Raw genomic sequence first — 24,711 nt, 5'->3', positions numbered from 1 at the left:
GCCCACTTGCTTTTGAAGTATCTCATCACTCACCAAAGTGTTGGTCTTTGAACAGGGACCAAAAGCACGTCCTTTCATTCATCCTATAGTATCAGACACTCTGCCTCAGTAGAAGTCTTTAAACTCCAAATGATCAAGACAGCATGCTGCAGTGATTACGTAGTCATACTTTCACCTGCATACACACACATAGTAGTATAACAAGGGAACAGTCAGTTGGATTGAGTGGCTGTGGCTTAATGCAGGTGATGAATTACGCTGAAGTAATGCAGGACTACAGACAGGGCAACTTTCAGTCTGAATGACAGGATTAATAAAAAGGACACACATTCACACAAGCAAACACACCCTGCACTTAATTAAACGACAGCATTATGATGACTCACACGTCCATCTGCGCCACATATAAATGTATGCCAATGACACACATAGAAGCAGCACAGTACATGTAAACATGTTAATGTATTCCTGCAGTGCTGGGGATTATAACAGACAGGTTAAGAGAGAGAGAAGGGGGGGGACAGGGAAGAGGCAGACACACTTAATCCCATCACGCAGCATATACGTAAAGTCCTTTAGAGGGAGGGGTCTGGAGTGAGTGCATAGTGCAACAAAGACAGTTACATAAGTCAAGAGGATTGTCCCTGCTTGTGCATGTGTGTGTGTTAAAAGGCATGCGCCGCGCAGTGCAGAGGGCACACAGGTCATGATGTATTCCGTTTTATCACTATGTATCAGGAAATGGCTTTCATTGTGAAAAAAGATCGAAGGAGCGAGAACACAAAAAAGAAAAGGCATCTTCCTCGCTCTGCTACTAATCCCCTTTGTCGCCTCTCCCGCTCGCGCCATCCCTGTCATTTTTATCTCTATCGCCTCTCTCGTCTGATCCCTCTCTCTTCTTATTCCCTCCTCCCTCCCGTTCCATCGCTCTTCCAGGACGCCTGCAAGGTAGCCGGACCATGACGGCTGATATTCAGCACACACAATTGTAACTACCCAGTTTTTATGTAGCCGTATGTGTACATGACTTGCAATAAAAGTGAGCCTAAGTGTTGGAATCTCACTGGTGCTGCTCTTTGAAACCAGCACAACAGACGATGGCTGTGGGAAAGTGTGTATGAAGATGTATTTGTAGCATCAATCTGTCTTGTCCTCTCTTTCCAGACATTATCAATCCCAGCATCCCCCAGCAGGGCTGTAGATATTTCCATGGTAGCAGTTTTATTCCTCCCTCTCTGCCTTATAAAGAACAGGAAGGAAGAGTCAAGTCAAATGTATTTATGAGCTGCGTTTCACATGAATCGATCAGAGTGCTGCTATTTAAGCTATAACGAGCTACTTTTTCATGATAATTAAAACAGAAACGTGGCCTTTTTTTCAGAATAAAACAATGTCAGAAAAGACAAACTCAAAATTTACCAAAGGTAAAATACATTTTATAATCCCAATGAAGCAGAACATTGTAAAAGAAGACAGTAGTTCAGCATTAACTGACAACGAACAGTTTAAAAATAAAAACATATAGATTAATGTAGGAGAGCAAGAGGTCTTTTTTTTATTCCATGCATTCTTCATCCTTCTTATAACCTGGGACCTACAATACCCACAATGCAACTTGACCACAGGCATTTCGTTCAGAGATTGCGCTGTGTTATGCTGGTAGCAGCCATAGACTATAAAAAGTCGGTCAACATAACAGCTCCCTAAAAGTGAAGCCAAAAAGTCTCTATCGCCCCCTGCTGGTTGGCTGCAGTATAGGTCATAAAGCCCGCCTCCTCCATGTTAACAGACGGGACATGAGTCAAACTGTAAAATCAAAATACACGTTAAATACATGTTTCTCAAACATGGTTTCTGTCATTATAGCTAGTTATTATTATGCTGATTTACATCCAAGTGTTCATTTTTCTGACAAGTTTAGTGTTAATTAGTTATTTGATGCTGTCAAAAGGATGATTGACAGCTCTGTTGACAAATACACCCCCTGCAGCCGATCTGTTCCAGATTGGCAGAGTAGAGGACGAACATTGAGAAGAAACATAACTAAAACAATCATTACAGTCACTGAAGTTTACATATCTGTGAACGTCTGCTTCAGACCAACACAAGAAGCTGTTCTGCTGTTAAACACGCCTGCATGCCGGATCGGTTTTTTTTGTAAGTTAAGTGTGTGTTTTGGTTAGCGGAAGTGGCGGCGGCTCCACCTGTTGATCTCTACTGCGCAACTCTGGCTCCACCATCGTCACCATCGTGGGGGGTATTTTGGCAATGAGAGAAGATGGAGATGCGTCGTCCATCTATATATACAGTCATTGGTAGCAGCTCACTTCTTTCTAACTCCACACATTATTGTTTTTACATTTTTAAACCCTTCTGACACGGACTCAAGTGGCGTTACTAGAGGCAATATATCAGACATCACAAAGCTTCATTTTAAGCCAGAAAAGTTGGGGTATTATCAACATATGGAGCAGCCTAACCTAAAGTCACTCAGACTTTTAATCAACATGTATCTTAAAGTGAATTTTAACGATCGCACTGCTGAAATTATTGGCATATGATCCCTGTACATTTCAAGTACTGAGATCACAAACTGCATATATTTAAATACATTTCATGAAATGTTCAGTTCACTGTGAACAGGTTTAGCCCACATTAGTATATTTCATAAATGATAGGTTGAAAAATACTCAAATTCATTTTAGCATGCAGCTAAAGTCAACACTGATATGAGAAAGCTACTATAATTACTGATGCATGTAATTTATGTACAGTTTTCTGCTACGTGTCATCATCTCTCATTCTTTGCAGAGTTGCATCACACAGTTAATATGCTTTTAGATAAGACGCTCTGCTCGTGGCTTTAAATTATTAACCCTTACCGAGCTGCAGTCAAACATGCGATGTCTCTAAGCCACGGTGCCGTGCCAGCCCTTCATATGTGACAGTCGGTGCTACTTTCAGCTCTCTAGTCATGCTGTATTTAAAATATGAGCGCACGCAGTTATCCAAGATTACTACTTTGTGGAGTTTAACTAATCTATTTGGCCTCTGCACTAACAGAATAGATGAGGATTAAAAGATCATACTATGAACTGTCTGAACACTTTATTATCCTGGATTAATGAGAGATGAAATACATATTTTTCTGCATGTTTTTTTTACAGACAAGACGATGGCCATTACTATGTTGTACACTTTCCATTTTTCTAAACAATCATAATAATTTTGCAGAGATGCACAGGAAGTAATGAAGCAGGGACCTCTGGGAATCAGAGCCCCAGAGGTCTCAGTCAAAATGATTCAGGGAGTTTGTCTGAGGCCCAAAGCTGTCGCATCGCATAAGCGTCCGGATCAATGTCAGCAAACAGACCGACCTACAAACACAAATGGAAACAGACGCTCGTATACAAACGCACACATATGCTGACGGAGGCTTACACGCACACAAAAGCACACACACAACCTGCGTCTCACCTTGCTTTTGTCCACATACCTAAAAGCTACCTTATATATATGCAATGCACACGTGACACTCAAACAACCGTGAGCGCTAGCAAAGGACACACACATAAGTAGGTGTACAGTAAATGCACACACACGCAGAACACAGCCTGCTACAATGGCCTTAGCCATTAAAAATGCATGGCAATGCAGCAACAGATTCTAAAAATGAGCAGCGTGGCCAGCTGCTGATCAGTACGCCGAGAAACTGCCTACAAAGAGAAACATGGAGAGAGAAATCTCTCCCAAGATGTCGTCTTAGAGTTACAAAATAAAAACACTCAAAGCTGATTGAATTGAAGGCAGTGCTTGTTAAGTTTCTGTGGTTTAAATGTGAAAGGGTTAACAGCATGTGTTATCTCCCCGGATGCCAATACTGTCAGAGCTGCGGCAGCGCCAGCAAGGGTTAACACGCTCACCGTTGTCCTCCCTCATCGTGTTATCAGCAATCATCGACACCCGGGTCTAATGCGAAAGCAAAAGCGTTGCCAAGCACCCGACAGGAAGAGAAATCACGCCAATAGACCCCAACGGAGGCTTAATGGGGGCCTGGTGGCACGACTAGCTGAGACCTCTCGCTCCGCCTGTTCATCATTCACTCCCGCTGGTGTCACGGAGAAGGTGAGGAGGGGCTCGTGGCTTATCAAACAAATTAGCTGCTTCATCTCTGGAATGAAAGCGGCGATGCACAAGCACAGTGCAAGGTTGTCCTTTCCCTTTGCAGGCTGTTCTTGTTATGAATCAAAGGATGCATAAAGAGAGGATACTCTGGAAAAGGTTCAGTGGAGACAGAGGGGGGATCTGCAGTGCTCCGTGTGCTGGGTGAGAAATAGGGGGCGTCTCCAGCCTCCTCGGGGTCTGACATTTCATCCTGCTCATACAAGAAACGAGCGAGGGCTTCTGCTTTGACAGCGGCTGATTACAGGTGTGTCAGGAGACAAGTGTTGCCCCTACAATCGCTGCAAACCCACACAACACCAGGGCTCTTAGTCACAGAGCTGAATGGCTGCGACCACTTTGGCTCCACTCCACAGGCAGTCACTCCCACTATGCACTTTATCTCCTTCTAATTTCTCCTCCTCCTCCTCACTTTTCTAAACTTAGACGCAACTTTCGTCAGTCTGCGGTGATTTCATCCCTCCGCTCTTCCTGTTGCTTTTCCTGCTGTCTCCCATCGCTGCAGGGATTCAGGCCTAGCAATGCTGCACTGAATGACAAACCAAGGACAAATGTGCTGTTTGTGTCTTTGCAGAATTGCACCATGTTGATGCTCTTCTAGAAATCTCTGGTGTTGAAAAGAAATCAGCGAACATCCCTCCTGCCGAGTCTGGATGATGCTAAAGCAAACAGACACAATTGTACCGTGGAGCTTTGTCTCCGGACAAACAGACGTGTAACTCCCTTTTTATTCTCCCCCATCCTCCCTCCCACATACATCCCCTCAAGTCCTGAAATGTCTGTCTCAAACCACTTTGCCCCACCCCCACCATTCCTACATTTCACATCACAACATAATCCACATTCTGCTTCAATCAGACGGAAAAGCACAAACAGCCCCTCGGCCAGTCACGTTCCACACACCGACAAACATGCTGGACGTTAACACTCATATGCATTTAAATACAGGCCTATATGTCACAAACATAAACAGGCTGAGAGGAGAGGAGAGGGGGGGAGGGGCTGTGCATATGACATCCATGTGGCTGGGCATTAAAGCCTGAGTCATCACGTCATGCGACACGTGTGTGTCTTCCCTGCAGGCGCTCAGCATGACGGCATGCTAAAGGGCAGCAACAGGAGGATAAATATCATCGCAGATACCAGCAGGGCGGAGGAAGGCAAACGTCAAGATTTGCGTAGCTTATATTGACAAGACACATGTGCGGCCAAGTCCCAGGCAGAAACACGGCCTCAGCTGGCTAAAGTAAGTCTAGGAAACTAGCTTTAGTCAAGCAAAAGTGCATTATAAAATGTCATATATTAAGGCCGGCCGAGCAGATATTTAGAGCCCTCTTGAGCAGAGGGAAGTTTCTTACTTTTGTTTTAATGCAGCTGTCAACACAGCTGTCAAGAGAAGGAAGTACAAAAGCACAGCAGGCCCATGATGTCAGTCGTGGGAGGCAAAATAAATGGCAGTGTGAGGCTACAATCAAACTGCTTAGCTGTATTTACACTAAAAGTCATCATTTGGGAGGTTATTTTAGCACACACACTTTGTCCTCAACAAGGACTGTTGTTTAATCGGCTTCGAGCATAGTGATTTACAAGATAATTACTGACACATCGACGGTTCCTCCAAATAAAATAACAACCTCATTCGTCAGTTCTCTGTTTCCTCTTCAGATGCAGCTGAGTGAATTTAAAATTCACAAACTTTAAACTTGCAATCACCACTTACAGGCAGCACAAACAAGCTTAAAAACAACATGGCATATTAGACGGGCAGCAAACTGTTTCTAAGCCACAGCAAACTTGCTTGCAAACAGTTGCTACTTCACACTCCCAGCATTTAGATAGCAACATTAGCATTGATTTAGGGTGCGTTTTCGGTCCACTAATTTAATGTGAATCCAATATTCACTCTTCTTGTCACATTTTTTTTTCTCTTAACCACCTCCTGAGGGAAATGTCTGCCTCTTTAGCTGCTAAATGCTACACTTAGTTCTCAAGCTAGTAGCTAACGTTGGGCTAACTACTTTCTACCTAGGGCATGAAAGTACTTTACAGTTTGGTTTTAGAGCTTTCTTGCTAACAACAGCTTCTTGTTTTAGCTAAAAACTTTAATATATTTGTTTGATATGAGTAAAAACAATACCTAGCTCACTGGTATAGATTGGATATGACTCTTTGTAGTGTTAGCAAACCATCTGGTGGTGTTCCTGAGCTAGACTAGCACAGAGCCACAACCTGATACCCTCCGATTCCCCGATACTCCTTTGGTTGGTTCTCATATTTGCATAGAAGACAGTTTCAAAGGTCTTTCCGCCTTTGACAAATAATTTTGTTCGGGGAAGATAGCGGTGAGTGGAAATAATGACTGTGCCAAATATTATCTTAGGGTAAATATCAAATGCACTTTGTTAGCTGGTGTACAAATAACACTAGCTAATGTTTAATGTGCAACAAGGATGTATGAGTTACAAAGAGGAAGTCCTTGTCTGTGCTCGAGGGGATACAGCGCAGTCAAAACAGCAGCAAATTCTAGTAAATATCTAGTTATGGTATGTATTCCATAATATGCCTATGAGCAACATTACCCACATGGCCACACTGGCAGGCTAGGCTTGTTAGCTACAGCTGTCAGAGACACTAATATACTCCAGCTGGAGTTGGTTTAGGAGAGTATGTAGAAATTAGCCTTTAGCAAAGAAGGTAAAAAGCATGAAATAGAACATTCAGACTGAAATTGTGTAATAGTACATCTGGGACGAACACTTTGAAGGAATTTAACTACACAAAAGTGTCTGCCATAACAGATGCTTTACCTGGATATTAAAGCCTTTCTGAGGCCAACTTCACATAAATACAGAACCATGGCAGGCAAGGACACACATCTACTGTATGTATGCTGCTGAAATCACATACAGCTCTGTCTCTGTCTGCAAGAGCCTTGGCACACACACACACACACACACACATCTCAGCACACACAAACATGGTGACAGGCAATTCCTCATGGGCTGGTACCTTGGGAACCTCTCTGTCTTCCCTCCTCGGTGTGTGTTACTGTGTTCAGAGCCCTGTGAGTGTGTATGTGTGCGAGTAGAGCAGCTTGCAGACAGAGACAAAGTATCTAGATTTTAGTAAGGTCATAACCAACCATTTACAGAGCCCATGGCCATTAGGTGCTCATGGTCTGTCGCTTGCACGTCTTCAAACCAGAACGTTATCAGCAGCTCAGAGGTTGGTTGTTTCAAAGGTGCAATCTTATCCTAAAGTAGTACACCATACCTGACTAACTGACACAATATCAAGTAATAGTATAACATTATCGCATCAAACAATAGTGAAAACGCCATCCTTCAGACCCCCTTCTTAGTAAGTCATTGGGGCCCTGGCAGGGTAAAGAGAGCTTTATTGTCAGTACAATAAGAGCTGCAACAATTAGTCAAATTATCAATTAGTCGTTTAAAGGGGGGTATTCTGCTAATTTCACGCTTCATATTTCACTCTGCGATACCTGTGGAGTAGCTTAGCATAATTTACAATTAAAAAAACTCGTAATTTTTTCTCACACTGGTGCTCTGAGCAGGCCCTCAAACAGCCTCTGCCTGAAACAACTCAGTCAGCTCCGTCCCTCGAAGAAACCCCGCCCCTACTAGCCCGCTTTCTTCTGATTGGCCAGCTCTTCGCACCCTGCTGAGGCTGCACTTTGTGATGTCACAAAGTGCACTGTGTAGAAAAAACTATGTGAAACCTGGCGTTCACAGCAACCAGCAGATTGAGCTGAGAAGCCTGGGGATTACACCAAAATCCAAACATAAGACATTATCTTAAAATGTGATACTGCATAATACCCCCTCGTTAACTGAAGGTTAAGCAAGTCAGTTAATCATGTAAGTAATTTATCAAAAAAGGCCAGAAATTTGGCAACTTGTTTTTCTCTTTTAAATATCATTATAAAGTAGAATTTGAAGAGGTCACCCCGGGCTCAGAAAACTCTTAATCTTTACAACTTGTTTCACCACTTCATGACATTTTAATGGACTTAACAATTAATATCTTGAGAAAAGAATTAATCGCTTAGTTTTTAGGGAAAACAAACTTTAATTTGAGCCCTAATTATAATCTTCTGTTTAAACTTGCATATTGAGAACTATTTCTCTCAATAAGTATCTAGCATGACCTTTAAAAAATTCCCCTCTCAAAAAAGAAATTTCAGTTCAAGATTGAAACAGTGAAAGTGCATGCTCCTCTCTGTATGCTTCATTATGTATCACAGCCATTGGCTATGTAGAGGCGGTACTCAAACAGAGGTCATTAAAGCGCAAAGATGGACTCACTCTAGTGCGCAAAAGACGACTTAATGCATGTCAACAAAGTCCAGCCAATGGCAGGAGGCCATTTAAACATCTTGTATATCACCAGTAATCAGGTTTCACAAGCACATTTAAGGATTTATTTGCTCCTAACTCTTCAGCTAGTATAAAGGTGGCTCAGTGTTATTGCTTAAAGTATCTATGGAGAACATGCACTTGACACTTTTTAATGCCAGGCTATGTTCATGCCAGAAATCACATCATCATTAAAGCAAGTCTTACATTCTCTCCAAGCAGCCATACATTCAGAGCGTAGATCATCAGATTAGATATCGGCTCACCTCACTGCACAAATGTGTGCGCTCAAAACAAAACAAGCTCTGTAATGCTTCATTATCTGAACATGATAAGCACATTACATCCATAAATGCTATAAAAAACGATAAGGAGGTATGTTTGCAAATTATCTTTTTTTAATTCATCATGATGATTGTGGTCGGGCATAAAGTGCATTTGTTCACATTAAAAGCCACATAACCTCCTGCGACATAAGCCTCTGTGTGTTTGTATAAGTCACTGGGGAGAGGAGAAAACAAATGATAAGGAAATGTACAAAACATTACAATGATGAGGGAGCAGAGCCCCCTGGGACAGAGAGGAAGATTACCTACAGAAGCCCGACGAAAATAATGAGCTTCAGAGAATCAGCAGGGGGACGAAGAGCACAAAAAAAAATCAGTAAATCCCATTAGAAAAATCCTACAATCCTAAAACAACTGAACAATTATTTCTCTGGGAATGTGAATTATAGATAAGAGATTTGAAAAAACAGCATGCTGTACAGTAAAAGAGGAATACTTTATGCTTAATTCAGCAGCGTGGCCCTTTGGGGAGCTAGAGGTCACGTGGAGGGCAGAAGGGAAAGCGAGACGACAAAATCTTTGCGCTTCACAGAATTCTGTAAGCCGGTCCTTTTTACAAGCACCACAGGGAGCGTGCCAACCTGACAGAAAGAGTTAGACTCAACTCTGCAACACTGCCACGTCAAGAAAAACCACAGAGTATCAGCCATGGACACTCATGTTAAATTCAAACATGACTACTGGTCATACAAGAGTCAACGCTTCTTACTGATGTCCAAATTCGCATGTATTGTCTACAGATGTGTCATGAAACACCGTGAAAACTAGAAAACAAACACAACAATTTCAAGCATAAATCCAAAAACAACAAGAAAATAGTACTTAAAGTGACTTTTGTGGAAAAAATCACAAGCGGCGCCCAGTTAGTGACGCGTTTTCCATCAGCCAGCAGTGGTTGGTCTGCCAGAGAGGGTAGGCGGAGCTAAGCGGCTGCTTTTCTGGTCTCCTCAAGTGTTGCGAGTAAACAGTAATCTACTATGGCTGAACAAACAAAGAAAAGATCGATGACTACAGATATAACTTCAACAATAAGTGAAAACCAAAGAAAAAGAAACAAATTCTACGCTCAGATGAAGGCAAACAGTCTAAAAAGGAAAGAGACCTTCAGCGAGGAACATCAAGAGAGATATCGGAGATTTCTGGTTAAATTTGGAAGTGTGCTCCCGCAATTAGAGTTTATCGCCCAAGAGATCGAAACTAGAGACTTTGAGATAACATCTTTAAGTCACTATCTTATCACCGAATGAGATAACACAATGGTGACTGAGCCCTATGGCCCACTGATGAAAGGCAAACAGTCTAAAGAGGAAAGTGACCGTCAGCGAGGAAAATCAAGAGTTACAACCGGAGCCAACCGTGGACGTCACACATGCGACACTGTCTGGATATCTGGGAAGTGTTCTCACGCAATTACAGTTTATCGCCATAGGTGCCGCCAAAGAGAGCGAAACTGAAATCTTCGAGATGACCACTTTAATAAGGTGAATTAATCAATTATTACCGTGTTTGCCTTGTAGACCAGCAGAAAATTTCCCATTTTCACTCACTATTCCTCTCTCTCTTTATGTCTCATTATCATGTGGTTTTCAATAAAATCAGCATGGACATTTCAAAGGCAACATAATAATTTAACTGACAAAATACCCCAAATTAGAGTAAACAAGATGTTGCATATGACTGCATATATATCTATAAAAAACACTGACATCATTAAAGTCGTGCACGTTCACTTTCTGAGTCTTACTTTGAAACAATGTTCTTGCAGGAAAACATAGAAAGCTTCCGTCTAAACCAGTGGGCAAACACGTGCTTCCAAACCAGACGTGTCTACCCAAAAATCTCCCAGCATGCACTCTGTGTTCCTGAAGGTAACCGAAAGACATCACATTCTCATTAAACCGCGAAAAATGCATTTCTATTGATCCCATACGGCCGGTTCTCTGTCACTGTCATGCACGATTTGATACATGACAGTGACATTTCACTGAGACGCCCGATTTACAGCATGTATGATGAAGTGATATTTATACCAGTGGACAAGCAGGAGCTATCAGTACACGCCATAATCTGCTCAGGGCTAGTTGCAAACAACAACTTGTACTTGGCTCTCCGCCCAACGCTGCTTTATTTATAGACAGAGGGCAACCTGGAGCATTTGTTTTAGTTTTGACAGTTGTAGCGGAATCGCCGATGGTATGACTTAAAAAGCGTTTAATCTTTGGGGAGCTCAACAAAGTGTCAGGATAATGAAAGCTTCAGACTTACAAACGAACCACAATTTGAAATCAATAGGAGGCATAGTGTTACCACATGTTAACGTACACATACCATAACTCCTGGATGCTCTGCTCAGAGGCTGCAAACAAATTCAATAAAGTGCAAAGGCTCATTTACTTTGGAAACTTGACACTGGATGATAAGGGACCTCTGTGGTGCGGGGACTGGACAGTGGTCAAACCCTTTGGTCATGGGTGCGCTGCTACAGTAAGGAAGCATATTGACCACGACTAATATGAGTGCACGTCAATATATTAGGTACATAGGCCGCACAAGCGGCCCCAGTGATGCTGAAAAAGCAGTTGTGTGAAGTCAATCACATCATAAATCACAACACGCTGACAGCATTGAGTGTCCCTGGGTGTCTGCAAGGCCGAGGGGGCCACACGTGTGTTTCCATAAATAAAACACACAGCGCAGTTAGCTCGGGCTTAAAGTGCAAATTATTGTGAAATCGCCACCATCATCAGCACCACTCCCATCCTATTTATTGCGACGTAGGTCTTATATCTGTCACTTTGGCTTCAACAAGGACATCATCAAGACTTGGAGTAAAGGTAAATTTGGCCCCGTTTACACCTGGTATTAAGATGCGTCCTGGGTGATCTTTTAACAAACTTCTAACAGGACATTTGTGAATGCGCCCAAGACGCATTAAGGACGCATTTAGATCAGATTCCTTAGACCAAACTCAGACGCAGTCCAAGCCACATATAGGAAACTTCTTAATGTTGAGTCCTGAATAACGTGATTTTATACTCATCAACAACATCTCCAAAACTCTTCTGGTTGTATTATTTCTCATGAAATTCCAAGCATTTAAAACCCAAAAGTGCATTTTATTTATCAATAACATACAATCCCTTTAGGGACAGGGGGAAGAGGGAGTGACAGCGCCTGGACGTAGGGCTGTGGTGGTAACCACATGACCGCAATACCGTGGTTATGTGACACCAACCACAAGGTGGCCCCAGTGACCTTCATTACCGATTTTTTCGTCACATTTATTGATCGCTCTGGCGGCACGGAGAAAAACAGTCGGACCTGCATGCTGCCAGGTGTGAAGTTAGCAGAACAAAAACCAGGAGAGGCAGCAGTGAGACACTTCTCCGATGACCTGAGAGAGTGAGATGAAAAGTAAAGCTGTCTGAGAAAGACGGTAAAAAGGCCCATATGTGTAGCGACAGGAGGAAGAAGAATACGTGCGCTTGGAAGCGGTTAACGGGGGGGGTCAGTCTTTTACCACGGTTAGAAAAGTTCAAAACTGTCACAGCCTGATACAGACGTTTCACAGAGGAAACAAGGGCATATAATGTGGATCTATCTGTTTGTCACTGTAATCTAAGAAGCTGTTCTGCAGCCGAGCTCATAAACTCCACTGATACACCACACAACAATTAAGCGAGATTGTCCTAACAAGTTGATTTTGAGCTTAAATTGAAATGCATTTGAAAACTCTTTTCCATCTGTTAAGCAAACTTATAGTTTAAGTGTTGTGCCCACTGATGGAATGGAAGAATACCAGGAGAATAACTGAGCTTCTGAGGCAGGATATAAATTGTCGAGCTAGTTAGCATGCTACATCCTCGGAAAATAGGGTTGGATAAACGGCCACAAGCACGAAGGAGATTGACACATTGTACAGGCACAAAATGTTTTGTTTAGTTATAATAGTCTGAGAAGCTTTTTAATATAGGAAGAAGAGTTGATCAAGGTCATCACTCTTGAGCATTTTCCCATGGTAGCATGCTTCTTCCTTTTCATCTCCAAGTTAAATGCTGCTCTTCAGAGTCTCTCATAACTTCTCTTTGAAATCACAAAACATGTCAAAGAGAACAGAACTGTTGCACCTTTGATCAGGTTTGACGAAATGAATTTCTGTTATTCCGTGTTTACTTCCAATCAATGCTATCTAATTAGCGCTTCAAAACATTATGACAAGCAATCCCAGAGCAGCCAACGCTATATAATTTTCCTCATCAAAACACTGTAGCTTCACTCGTCTAAAAGCAGTCAGAAAAGAACCAACCACCAACCAGTGCGGCAGCTACGCCCTCAAACCGAACCAATTCATTCTCTCCTGCCCCAATGACACTGTGTATTTACGATGAGCCACTCGAGCGTTACTTCCTGTCTGTGGGGAATAATTACTGCACACGATGGTGACCTATCCGCCATTGCTGCTCCGTGTCACACACACACACAGCCATGTCCACACACATGCACTAATATGCAGCATGCTTTCTAGTATTTTTCTATGCAGACAGAAGATTTTGAACATCATGTATCAAGCAATAAATATTAAACGTATCTTTCAATAAGCCTATAGGGCCAATAGCACACACAGTTCTGACAAAATGTCCTTAGTATTCATGCCAAACAGCAACCCTCGCTGTTAACCTCTCTGCAGGCCATCAAGATTTCTTGTCCTCCAATAACATTGCTTTCAAGAGAACAAAAATATCACGCGGCGTCCTGCATTGTGATGACTCACTAGAGAAAGAAAGGCTGTATGTTTCTATGTGCGTGGATGTTTTGGGGGAGGTTTGCATGTCCATATGTCTCACTTACGCAGGGCTATCATGCCCGGGTAGACAGGAGCCGGTAGGGATAAAGGACAGCGAGCAAGAGGAGTAAAAGCTGGAGTTAAATGTAAACTAAATTATTGAAGAGAAGCAACATGGCTGCACAACTTTAATCATCCGAAACCCAGATCCTATTTGGGGGCTTGTCAGGCTAAAGGACTTAAGCGGGACACGCTGTCAGGATATTGGACGGAGCGAAGCAGCGGCGGCTACATTGTTGTGGTACTGATGCAGCGAAATTTGTTTTCCATTTCTAAGCGATAGAACAGAGGACGCTGAGTGCTTTTGGAGGGCATGAAAGATGAATCCCGGTACACAAGGGGTCTTTGATTAAGAGGACTTCACTACAGTGAGCAGATATACATGCACAAACACACACACATCCTATGTTCCAGTGATGGTGTAAAGTTGATGTGCACTGAACTGACATGAAAGACACTTCTCTGCAGCTCTCGGTTGACCTCACTACGGACTCTACTACTTTTTTTTTTTTAAATACCATCTGGCAGGCACAAGCTGACTCCTCTGACCCCACCAGCCGCTCTTAAAACTCACACACACACTATTAAACTCTCTCATCAGACACAATAAGACGACTTTATTTCAAGCTTGTGTGAAAAGTAAAATGAGGTCAGCTAGGATGAGATAGTAATCCCTCTCGATTTTGTGTGATACCTCTCCTCTTTCCCACTTGTTCCTCCCCCATATGCTACTGCTAGCTAAACCGCTAAGAAGTGACACAGTCCTGGAGTTTCCAAGATATCGCCACAAGAACACAGATACAAAATGATTACTTGTATAAAGAGTTGATCTCATACTGATACTAGAATCAGAAATGCCTCTTATACAACCTTAAATGCAGTAATGAATTAACAGATGGAAAACTATACTTTATTAGCCCTCGAAAAATGTTTCTTCTTCTGCAAATAAGAAGTCGACAGCATTATTTCAAGGCTGCCAGCAGCAATGTTTAAGAGTGGAAAACAAGAGCTGGTAAATTAAAATTAAAACATATAAATTATCAAGTGATACTAGCAAACAGAAAGCAGAAACAGTGTGCTGCTAGCGGAGAGTGCAACATGAGTAAGCTAGCTAGCAAAGTGTAAGCAATCTGTGTTTTACCATCATACATTTTAAGGCTGTTTTTTTCATTCCAAGTAAAGTAAAGACTGCATTATATTATGATTGTCACTAGCAACAATGTTTAAGAGCAGAGAAAAATAACTAATTTCAGGTAAATTATCAAGTGACGCCAGCAAACAGTAACAGTGTGATGCTAGCAGAAGGTGACGTGTTAAAGCTAGCAATATGTCAGCAATCAGCGTTCTACCATTAATCATTTTAATTCTGTTTTGGATGATTTTTTTTAAGTTAAGATTATAAGAACTACTTTAACACAAAAAGGAAGCAGTTTCATGTTAAAAATCAGTGTTTCTGCAACGCTCTTCACAGACCGACATCATCAGCTATCGCTAAGGTTAGCTTAGCTTGTTTCTCAGTGCTTAGCTTGTTTTGTGCTCCTTATGTGAAATGAGCCAGACCATACAACAATGATAGCAATCACATAAATACAGGCTAAAACTTTAGGCTTAGATTCATAATAATACATGTTTTGTAACGAACTGGTTGCCCCATATAGGCTAAGCCTATGTACTAGAATCAAAAGGGGAAAAATGGTAGCTTACAAATCTGCCTATAGCCTATGCTAAATATCGAAGGACGCACGCACTGATCACACACTTGCATGCTTGAGTCATACAACATACTGTATAACCCAGAGACGGCAACAGCAGCTCAACTCCTTTGATGAGACTGTAGCTGTCTCAGGCGCCTCCTCTTTGCTGTGCCAAGATCCGGCACATTGCATAACTGAGCACAGACACAAACACACACCACCCCAGGCCTGGTCTGCACTATGGAGAACCATCTAGAAGAGTGAGCTAGCAACTGGCAACGCTAGTGAGCAGAGAGCAAAAAAAAAGGGGGGAAGAAAATAAAGATGCAACAAAACAGATAGAAGAATAAATGAATAAACAAATGGGCTGTGACCTGAAAAGAAGCTCGCACACTCTATAAGCAATAAAGTGGAAAGCAAGCTTGACGCAAACACTTATTTTTTTGCTCTCTCTTCATCTCTGATGATGCTCAAGACAAGCAAAAGAAGGAACGGAGAGTCACAATCATGATCCATAACTATCATTACACAGACACGTATACATACAGCCTATTACAGAATAATCCTTTGGGAATATCAGACGTACACTAGAATTCCCAACACGGCGTGCTCACTCAGAATTCACACACTTTTAAGCTACAATTTAACACTTTTATTTGTTTGTATTTCACCAATGAAATTCCAACATTTACATTCAGAAGTCCAGTCAGAGAACCCATGGCTCTGTTAGCTTCCTGTAGTCAGTTACAGTTACTGAGTGAATCAGAAGGAAGATGGATGATGAAGATATGTCATATTCAATCTGTACGCTATGACCAAATACAGCACAGGGCCACTGTCTGTTACAGCAAAGCCAGTGTGTGTGTGTGTGTGTGTGTGTGTGTGTGCGTATAAAGTTGTCTCTGCAAACATGTGTGCACCACTGTCCGCCTGCGTGTGCAAACGTCCCTGTATGTCAGCACACATACAGTATTTGCAGGCGCACATCCGCCAACATTTGTATAAGTCATCCACCATCATACTCCTCTGTGTGTGTGTGTGCACAAATGTGTGTGTTAGCTCAAGTCCCCTATCCTGAAATAATGACTCTGTTTGTGTGTGTGTGTGTGTGTGAGTGTGTGTGTGTGTGTGTGTGTATTCGTGCCCCTATTTGTATGTGTGAGTCCTATGATGTCCTCCGCCTGCCGATGAGATAATCTGGCAGAGCATGGAGTGACAATTTGATCTATTGCCGGCTCACAGGGAGTCTCTGAGTTATAGTGCTGCCATCTCTCCTGGCCACCACCAGTAAAGAGCCGTCTCCCCGCAGATGTGATCGGCTGCATTGTTGTACACACAGCTGTGGACCACCCATCAAATACACACACACACACACATAAACACAAATAAGCAAAACACCCTAAAATTGTGTTAGTTTTCCACAACCCTCAAATAAGGATCCATTCGCATGTTTTCTGTCAGGGATTGACAGAATCTCCAATTATATAGTGCCTTTAACATAGAGACTAAAAATAGCACAAGTGAGTCAAACACCTGCGTACTGATGGATACTTCGACAGGAGAGCCAGAAGAAATGTTACTGTAGTCTGATATGAAGAATATCAGCAAAATGCTCATTAACATTGTTCAATATTGCGATTACGATTTGTGCAATAAATAAAGAAATATTGCTTGTAAAGTGTGCATGTTGACTTTCACTTTTAGTTACTATGTCTTTCTGCTAATTGGCGTGTTTTACACAGCCACTAGCTGTGTCGCAATTCAGGGGCTGCATCCTTTGAAGGACGCGGGCTACAAAGGATGAGTCATTCGTTGCCCACGTAGACCGCTAAGGCCGAACTAAAATGAGACGGTCTGGTCTACGGAGGGGCTGTTCCCACCCTTAACCTTGCATCACCAAACATGGCTCCTGTCGCCTAGCAACGGGTAGCTAGCTGGCTAACTAACGTCACGTAACATAATCTATTATTTTAAGGCTAGGTTGTTTCAATGCCCCTTTTGTTTTTGTAACATTTGTATCGCTAGCTATTCCACTGAGTTGAAACCAAAAACTTTTACATTTAAAAGTGTATTCCTCTGGCACCATCCCGTTTGAATTGGTGCGCAATGAATCTTGGGATACGTTGGGCCGCGAAGGATGCGCCCGATGGAGCCCGGGAAAAGGAGGACGCATTTGTCGGCCGCATCTGAAGGAGCCTTTGAAATGGGACAGCTTTCGATGCGCCATTGTGACGCATTCGGCCTTCAAATACGTGCTCCGAAGGGTGTAGCCCCTGATTTGGGACACAGCTACTCAAATAAAGGTTCCTTTCCCCGCCTGAAAAGTGCCACTTACTTAAAACTCCAGCTTTGATTAATCTAACCTTTTCATCTGGAGACTGATGGCTCTCAATCAACATCATGTTTAACTCTGATGAAGGTTGGCAGTATTACATTAGACGGCAGCTAAACAGATTCAGTTCATTCTGCTTAATTAACGCCATCTTTCTGTCTTTGTGCGTCATCAACAACCTGCTGCTGATGTTGTTTAACAGTTCTGCTATCAACGGCCAAAGAGTCTTGTGTTGGCTTTGAGCCATGTGAGATAAAGTGAAAAGTGGCATCGGTGCACAGAATTTAGTTCCGTCTGGTCAAGAAATAAAGAACCGCAGAACAAAGAAACAAGGAGGGCTCCTTTCTGCTTTGTTCAGCTCTTACACTTATCACAGACGCTTTGTCGTAACACACAAAAAGAAAGAGATTTTTTTAATTTCAGCTTTTAAGAACACAGCATTTCTGCTTATGTTTGAAATTACACTGCTAATCCGATGGATGGCTTATATACCTGGACTGCTTACAGTGCAAAACCCAGTTTCCTAAAAACGTCTCTTCTGCCGCTGAGATATCGTGCAGAAAACAATTGACAGCAGAGTGTGTGTGCACTTGGGCATAACTGTCTCAGTGCATTACCACACACAGATCAATATGGATTCTATTCTTGGCCATTAGATCTTGAAGCATGGGATAGCCTGCCTCTCTCACTCTTCCCCATCCACCCTCTCTGTCAGCCTGCCACCCTCCTTTTCCTCTATCCCCCTTTTTTTCCCCCCCTCCTCCAGACAGCACCAAAGGGGCATTGTCATCTTCCCAGCTGGACGGTGGAAGCAGCAGCAGAGTCAGAGGCGAGCATCAAACGCGAGACATTTTCGGGGGGATCACAGAAGTGATTGGCTTTCTGGCTGGAGGGATCAGCCGTCTCCTTTGAGGATTCACGCGCGCACACAGACACAGACATGTACGCACATATTCGCTCGCACGCATATACACAACATCTACAAACACCTCCTGCTCCTGCTGTAATTCGCGGGCCTCTGCCACGCTGCCAGGCTGGGGCCCTTGATCTGCCACTTCCTGTAAACCTCCATGGGAGAGAGGTGCAGCCAAATGTCCTGGCACGCCAGCCGGGCAAATAAACACACAAACACACAAACATGAATAGACACCAATTGCTTTGGGTTGCTGCTAACTGCTAAAACATTGACCTCCAGGAAATAGATGTGTAACAATCAGTCTGCTAAAACTTCAACTAAAAATACATCAGAAAAAAACGCCAAAAGCTGCAGCAAGGCGACACAAAGAATATTGTAAGATACCATCTTTTCCTTCCCTATACTGATACCGATACCTAGACTTGAATATCGGCCGATATCGAGTACCTGTTACCAGCAGGATTCTTGTTCATGATAATATTACCTGAAACATGATTTTTTGGAGGGTTAATAAATGATATTGGATCGGTGCATTGCCAGGAATGCTTGCAGATACCTCATTTTATTATCGATACAGATACCGATACCGATATTGGTGTTGGACCAACTCTAAAAAATACATAATTCAAAAACCTACAAGCCGCAGCACCGCAATGCAAAAAAAATATGGATAATGAATCCTCATTATGCCGCTAGTATCGTTGCAATCAGATAAAGAGAAGAGGCTGACTAAACAACAAGCGACACAGGCGGAGAACCAGCACCAAAGAATAGATGGATGACTCCCAATTTCACCTTCCCCTCTCTCTGATAAGACTCTATCTGATCCACATCACTCAAACACAAGAGATCCCTCTGTTCATTCAATTTCAAAGCGCCCAGTTTCAGCCAGTAGGAGCCACCCGATGGGATCATTCCAGCCGGAGGGAGGATGCAGTTTTTGATCTCTAAGCTGATTGGTTACATTGCTTCTTTTGCCCCAGCTGAGTTTACCCAGGCTGGATCTCGCTGGAGTAATGTACCAGCCAGCGAGACATAAGCCCCATTAAGCTTATTCACCAGCTCCTGCATCAGCCTCAATATAGTACTTCTAGCAGAGGAGGGATTTCATCTGCTATCTTCTAATACATTTGTATCGCTGTCAGAAGCTGCTCTGCTCCGGATGGAGAAATGTATGGATTCTGTTCAATCTTTAGGAACGTCTAGAAATCCATGGGAAAATAGTGGTAGATCTCTTCCCTCTCCTGTACTCCGCTTTTAGAAGCAGAAAAAAAGTCTGGTAAACACGACTCGCGCCGACTCTCTGCTCATGTAAATGTGTCTGTTTTTATCCTCACCGTACCTCTGCAGGTGAACGACACTGAGTCACAGCCATAACTGTCAGCAGGTGGGAGCGAGGGACAGCCAGGCGGACGGCTCTTCATCACACCGTAATGAGCTGGCAAAGGTTGTCGGACAGGCAGGAGAACACATGGAGAACCTGTAAAAAGCAGCCTGACACAGGCGAGCTCACGGGTGTTCTATGAAGCTATACGACTCCCCGAGGTGCCATTTCATCACAAGCTGTTGTCCCTGTTTGTGTAAAACGTCCTCATATTGCAAGGAAGGAAGGCGACGCGAGCTAACTCGACTGCTTTCTTCCCCGGCTGAATTGCAGGATTAACTTCACTGTGTGGCTAAATGTGGACATTTCAGTGACATTTAAAATGTGTGAGGGAGTGCGCAACGCTGAGGCAATGTCAGTAAACGCATCTTAATGTGGCTTTCAAGGGATTCTGAGTTAAGCTTGTTAGAGGTGTATGTTTAAAGCTTTTTAGACAACAGATAGTTCCAACCAAGTCATTTGATTGGACAAGACGCATTCCAGGAGCGCTGATATAGAGTATAACAGCACTGGGACAGACTATTATTAATCTGGCTGCACTATAACTTTAAATACACAGATAAATATTCAGAACACAAAGTGGTCTGTGGTAACATGTAGACATACACAAAGCAGTCAAGTTGCAACTAGTTGTGTATGATTAAATAAACAAAAACAATCTGTTGTTGCTCATTACTGTTTACTAATATGTTGCTTGTAGAACTGTTGTATAAAAGCAATATGACACTTGAGGTCGTGCTGTTATACTGAACATCAGCACAGATGTGATTCAGTCTAACGCTCGAGGCAGCAGGCTGTTATACTGAATATCAGCACGTGCATGCTGATATTGAGTATAACAGCGCTCACTCATGTGTGATAGTGCTTAAATCTCTCTTCTGACATCATCTTGGACTTTAAGGTAAAGACAAATCAAAGACTGTTCTCTTGATGCTGAAGCACACCAGCACATATAGAGCTCAAAGTAAGCGGCAGCATGAATGCTGCTGAACCCGCTTCAGCATGCTCTATAAATACCCTAAAATCCCACCAATGTATCTGATTCTGTCAGCTCAGACATCTGTTCACTTACCTGCAGCTGCCTGCCAGGGAGGCAGGTTCCCGCAGAATCTGCGACAGGCCTCAGTAACCTTAAATAAGCTCACACTGAAAGGATACAATCTGAGAGCGCCGGTCTGGGTGCCGATGGCCAGGATCTTCTGCACGGGGTCGAAAGCCATGGAGGACGGCTGATAGGGGAAGCCATGACGGACGGTCTGAGAGATGAAAACAGAAAATGTGTTAGAGAGGATAACAATTTGCATTTCACAGCAGGGGCGTTGTTTTGTCAAAGGATGTCGCACACATTATTTTGGTAAACAAACGGCGCAGATGGACGTGGAAAGTGTTATGAAACAGAAATGTAAAGGCTGAAATTGCAGAGACAAGAAAATGAAGGGAACAAATGCTCTCTCTATGCATGGCTACCCGGTCCTTCGCTGATACTTGGCTTCGCTCTTTAGGATCCTTTTATAATCATGGTCCTATTTTGAGGTTCCATCTCTCATTTCTCTGTCTTTCTATCTCGTTTTTTCCTTCTCTCACTGCCTCCCACATGAAGTCGTGATTACACTGAAGTCTGGGAAAACATGGAAAACACACCAATAAGGAACGTTTGCTTGTGATGTAGTGCAGGGCCTTATTATGGAGTGCACTGCATTGTCTGTGTTTCCGTCCACCCTCTCTGTGTATTTGTGTGACTGACTGACTGACTGACTGTGGCTTTATGGCATCAGTCAGCTGGTGGTGGGCTGTTGGATTTGTTTGCTTAGCGGCAGAAGGCTAAAGCACGTTACATAAGAAGCACTCAGTGCAGCAGAGACACCTGCCTTCCTCGCAGTGAAACGCTACACAGTTTGTGTCCAGACACGGGGAAGGTGCAGGAGGGAGGATGGAGACTTCTATTGGATCCTGGGTGTCTATAGAGATGTTAAGGCTGTTTAGTGAATGAAACCTGCAGTCTGTGAGCGGGTCTTTTTTAGACACCAAATCCTAACATCCCTTTTGCCCTTGGGTGGGTTGACTTGACTCGAGGTTATGTTATCTAGTCTCTAGTTTACTTCTGACGGATGTTTTCACTGATCTTGGATTTTTCGATGATGTTGGGTTGGTTTTTGGAGACTCTAAAACACTCTTCTGTGAGATTGAGAAGCAAAGGTGAATCCTGCATATCAATAGTAATGGATTTCTGTCGCAACCAGAAACTAAGATTGCTTCCAAGACCGTGTCAAATAAAAGCTACTTTCAGAACGCTACAAATACACAAGACATTTTTGTACATCTTCAGTGAAACCAGCCTGTTACAGTCGTGCAGGTTAATCTGTGGTTAAATCAATAGCAAGCATACTGTGGCGTCCATAAAAAGGCCACACCAAACCACTAAGGCACACTGGGGTAATACTGGTTCAACTGGTTCATTACTGGGGTAAGATGTATCATGCGCTGCATTTAAATTGCATGAGTGTTTATTAACCCCATCTATTGTTGTGTCCAATTCAGACACAGGAGGGTAGGCATTTCTCTTCTTTTTTTTTCAAACAGGCCCAAGCTCACTTCAGGCGCCATCAGTCCCCAATGGATCAATAATCTGGGGGTAAAGTAGTGTGTGTGTGTGAGAGGGAGAGGGAGAGGGGAGTGTGAGGAGAGGTGTGTCTGTGAGAGGGAGAAGAGGGGATGGAGAGACACACTGCCAGGAAAAGACAACGCAAAAAGAGGGGGGAAGACACGCATTCACATACACACACGTAGCCTAAACCATGAAGCACCGTTTTGCTAATCCACACAGATTATGCAAGAGAGGATCAGATTGGCCCAACCCCTCGATATGACAGTTCATGCCAAGCGGCAAACGATGGTGTTGTAACAGAGGATAATACACTATATTTTCACATCTCATATAACTCGTTAGTTCGCAATAATGGAGAATAAATACATAGTAGCACAAAGGCACTAACTAATGTTTATTGTCCTGTCGCACGAGCGCTCTAGCCACACAGTATCCGCATTGTAGTTAGGTCTGTTACAGGCTGCCTTGGACAAGCACCGTGAGCTTTAATGATTCCCTTTCTGAAAGGGTTTCACACGTTAAATTAACCTTCATCCAGCAGGTGCTTGTTACAGTTCAGACAACAGATTTCAATTCTTTGCCCACAGATCAATTTATCGTGAGGCGTTCACTTGCACCTGCTGTATCCTGAGATGGGATAAGCGCAGTACTGAGACTAATAAAGACAAAATAAAAAGGACTGCATGCAAAAAAGGGGGGTAGTATAACATTTTCTGACGCTCGCCCACCTTGCAGAGCTGGAAATGCTCGGACTGGATGGTCTCCTGGATCAGATGGTTCTCCTGTGGCCCCACTTGCACAGACGGGGTGGAGGAGGACACCTCTTTCAAGCCGTCCAGCACCTTCCTGATGTTGAACTTCTTCATTTTTCACACTGCAGAATTGAGATCACCCGCAAAAGATAAAAGGGGTAGCCACTTTCTCTTTCACACACGCACACATACACGCTCTCTGATCTGATTTCCTCTGTAAATCTCACATTTTAGTGCTTGTTGTTTAGCGCAGTGTCCATGCTGGAAGGCTGTGGCGCGCGCCGCACTGGTCGCTTCTTGGCGTTTTGAAAAATAAAAAAAAATTGGAGACGAGCTGCTGAGATGTTTATGCGTCGGTTGCAATTTAGCTCGGAGTCTGTGCTGTGCCCAGCACTGCGTCTCCGTAGCTTGGTTTCTTCTTCTCGGCTTCCCTCCCCTGCGCCGCTCAGCCAAGGCGGAAACGCAGCGCGGTGGTGGTGTTGCTGCTGCTGATGATGATGACGCTCTTGCGCATGTCTGACAACGCAGAGGCTTCAACACAAATCCCGCCACCTTGCCAGCCCTCTCTCTCTCTCTCTCTCTCTCTCTCCTCCTTTCATCTGCCCCCAGCGACAACGCCCCCCTCCCTCCCCTCTGTGTCTCACGCACACATAGTAGGCTTTGCTTCACTGCACCTGGTGATGCTGGTGATGTTGGGATGCTGCAGCGCTGTGAGTGTCTGTGGAGAAAGACACAAGCAGACAGACGGGAGGTTCAGTGCCATTCTTTACACTGCTGCACCCCTGTCCACTAAAGCACTGTTTGTGTGCTTGCGTGGTAGGTTCGCCGTATTGAAGGCCATCAGATACCTTTAATCCTCACTGTTCTGGACCAGAGATTCAAAGATTTGTTGCATAATTGTACCAAATGTCTGCCACTCCTTATTGTTCATGGTGAGTTAAGACAAAAACAAAGAAAATGGGACCTCACTTTGTCCCTAAATTAATTTCAAATTTGCCAATATGTCCAGGCATCAGTATTACAAGGACACATCATGTATGCCTGATATAGTAGCCTACCCTCATTCGGTATCTGCAGGGGGTAAAGTGCATAAATTAACCCAACAGCTGAGCAAGCAATGCATCTATCAGTATCCATGGTCACGGCTGTTTCCTGCTTATAATGGAGGCTCACCATCTACCTGTTATTTATACCCTCCTCAATATGGAGAACCCTTCACAGCTGCAAGAGTGACTTCATGCTGGAGTAAGAATTAATAGTGAAGAGCTACCGAGGAGGGC

At 43.4% G+C, this 24,711-nt stretch overlaps 1 protein-coding gene across 1 annotated transcript in view; it reads right to left on the bottom strand.

Annotated features, from left to right (window-relative positions):
• stxbp5a (syntaxin binding protein 5a (tomosyn)) overlaps positions 1-23,974 on the bottom strand; it is a 106,948-nt gene extending 82,974 nt beyond the window's left edge. The window contains exons 1-2 of the mRNA XM_069685544.1: positions 23,408-23,974; positions 21,233-21,330 (exon numbers count right to left, since the gene is read on the bottom strand). Of these exons, the coding sequence (XP_069541645.1) occupies positions 21,233-21,330; positions 23,408-23,545 (236 nt within the window). The 5' untranslated portion in view covers positions 23,546-23,974. The remainder of the gene's footprint in view (positions 1-21,232; positions 21,331-23,407) is intronic.
• Positions 23,975-24,711: the final 737 nt, after the last annotated feature.

This window comes from Semicossyphus pulcher, unplaced genomic scaffold (genome assembly GCF_022749685.1).
Source record: "Semicossyphus pulcher isolate SPU_LCO1_2020_fin unplaced genomic scaffold, fSemPul1.0.p SCAF_11, whole genome shotgun sequence".
In the NCBI taxonomy this organism is placed as follows: Eukaryota; Metazoa; Chordata; class Actinopteri; order Labriformes; family Labridae; genus Semicossyphus; species Semicossyphus pulcher.
Note: the sequence above shows the minus strand (reverse complement) of the source record. Positions and strands in the feature narration are given on the sequence as shown.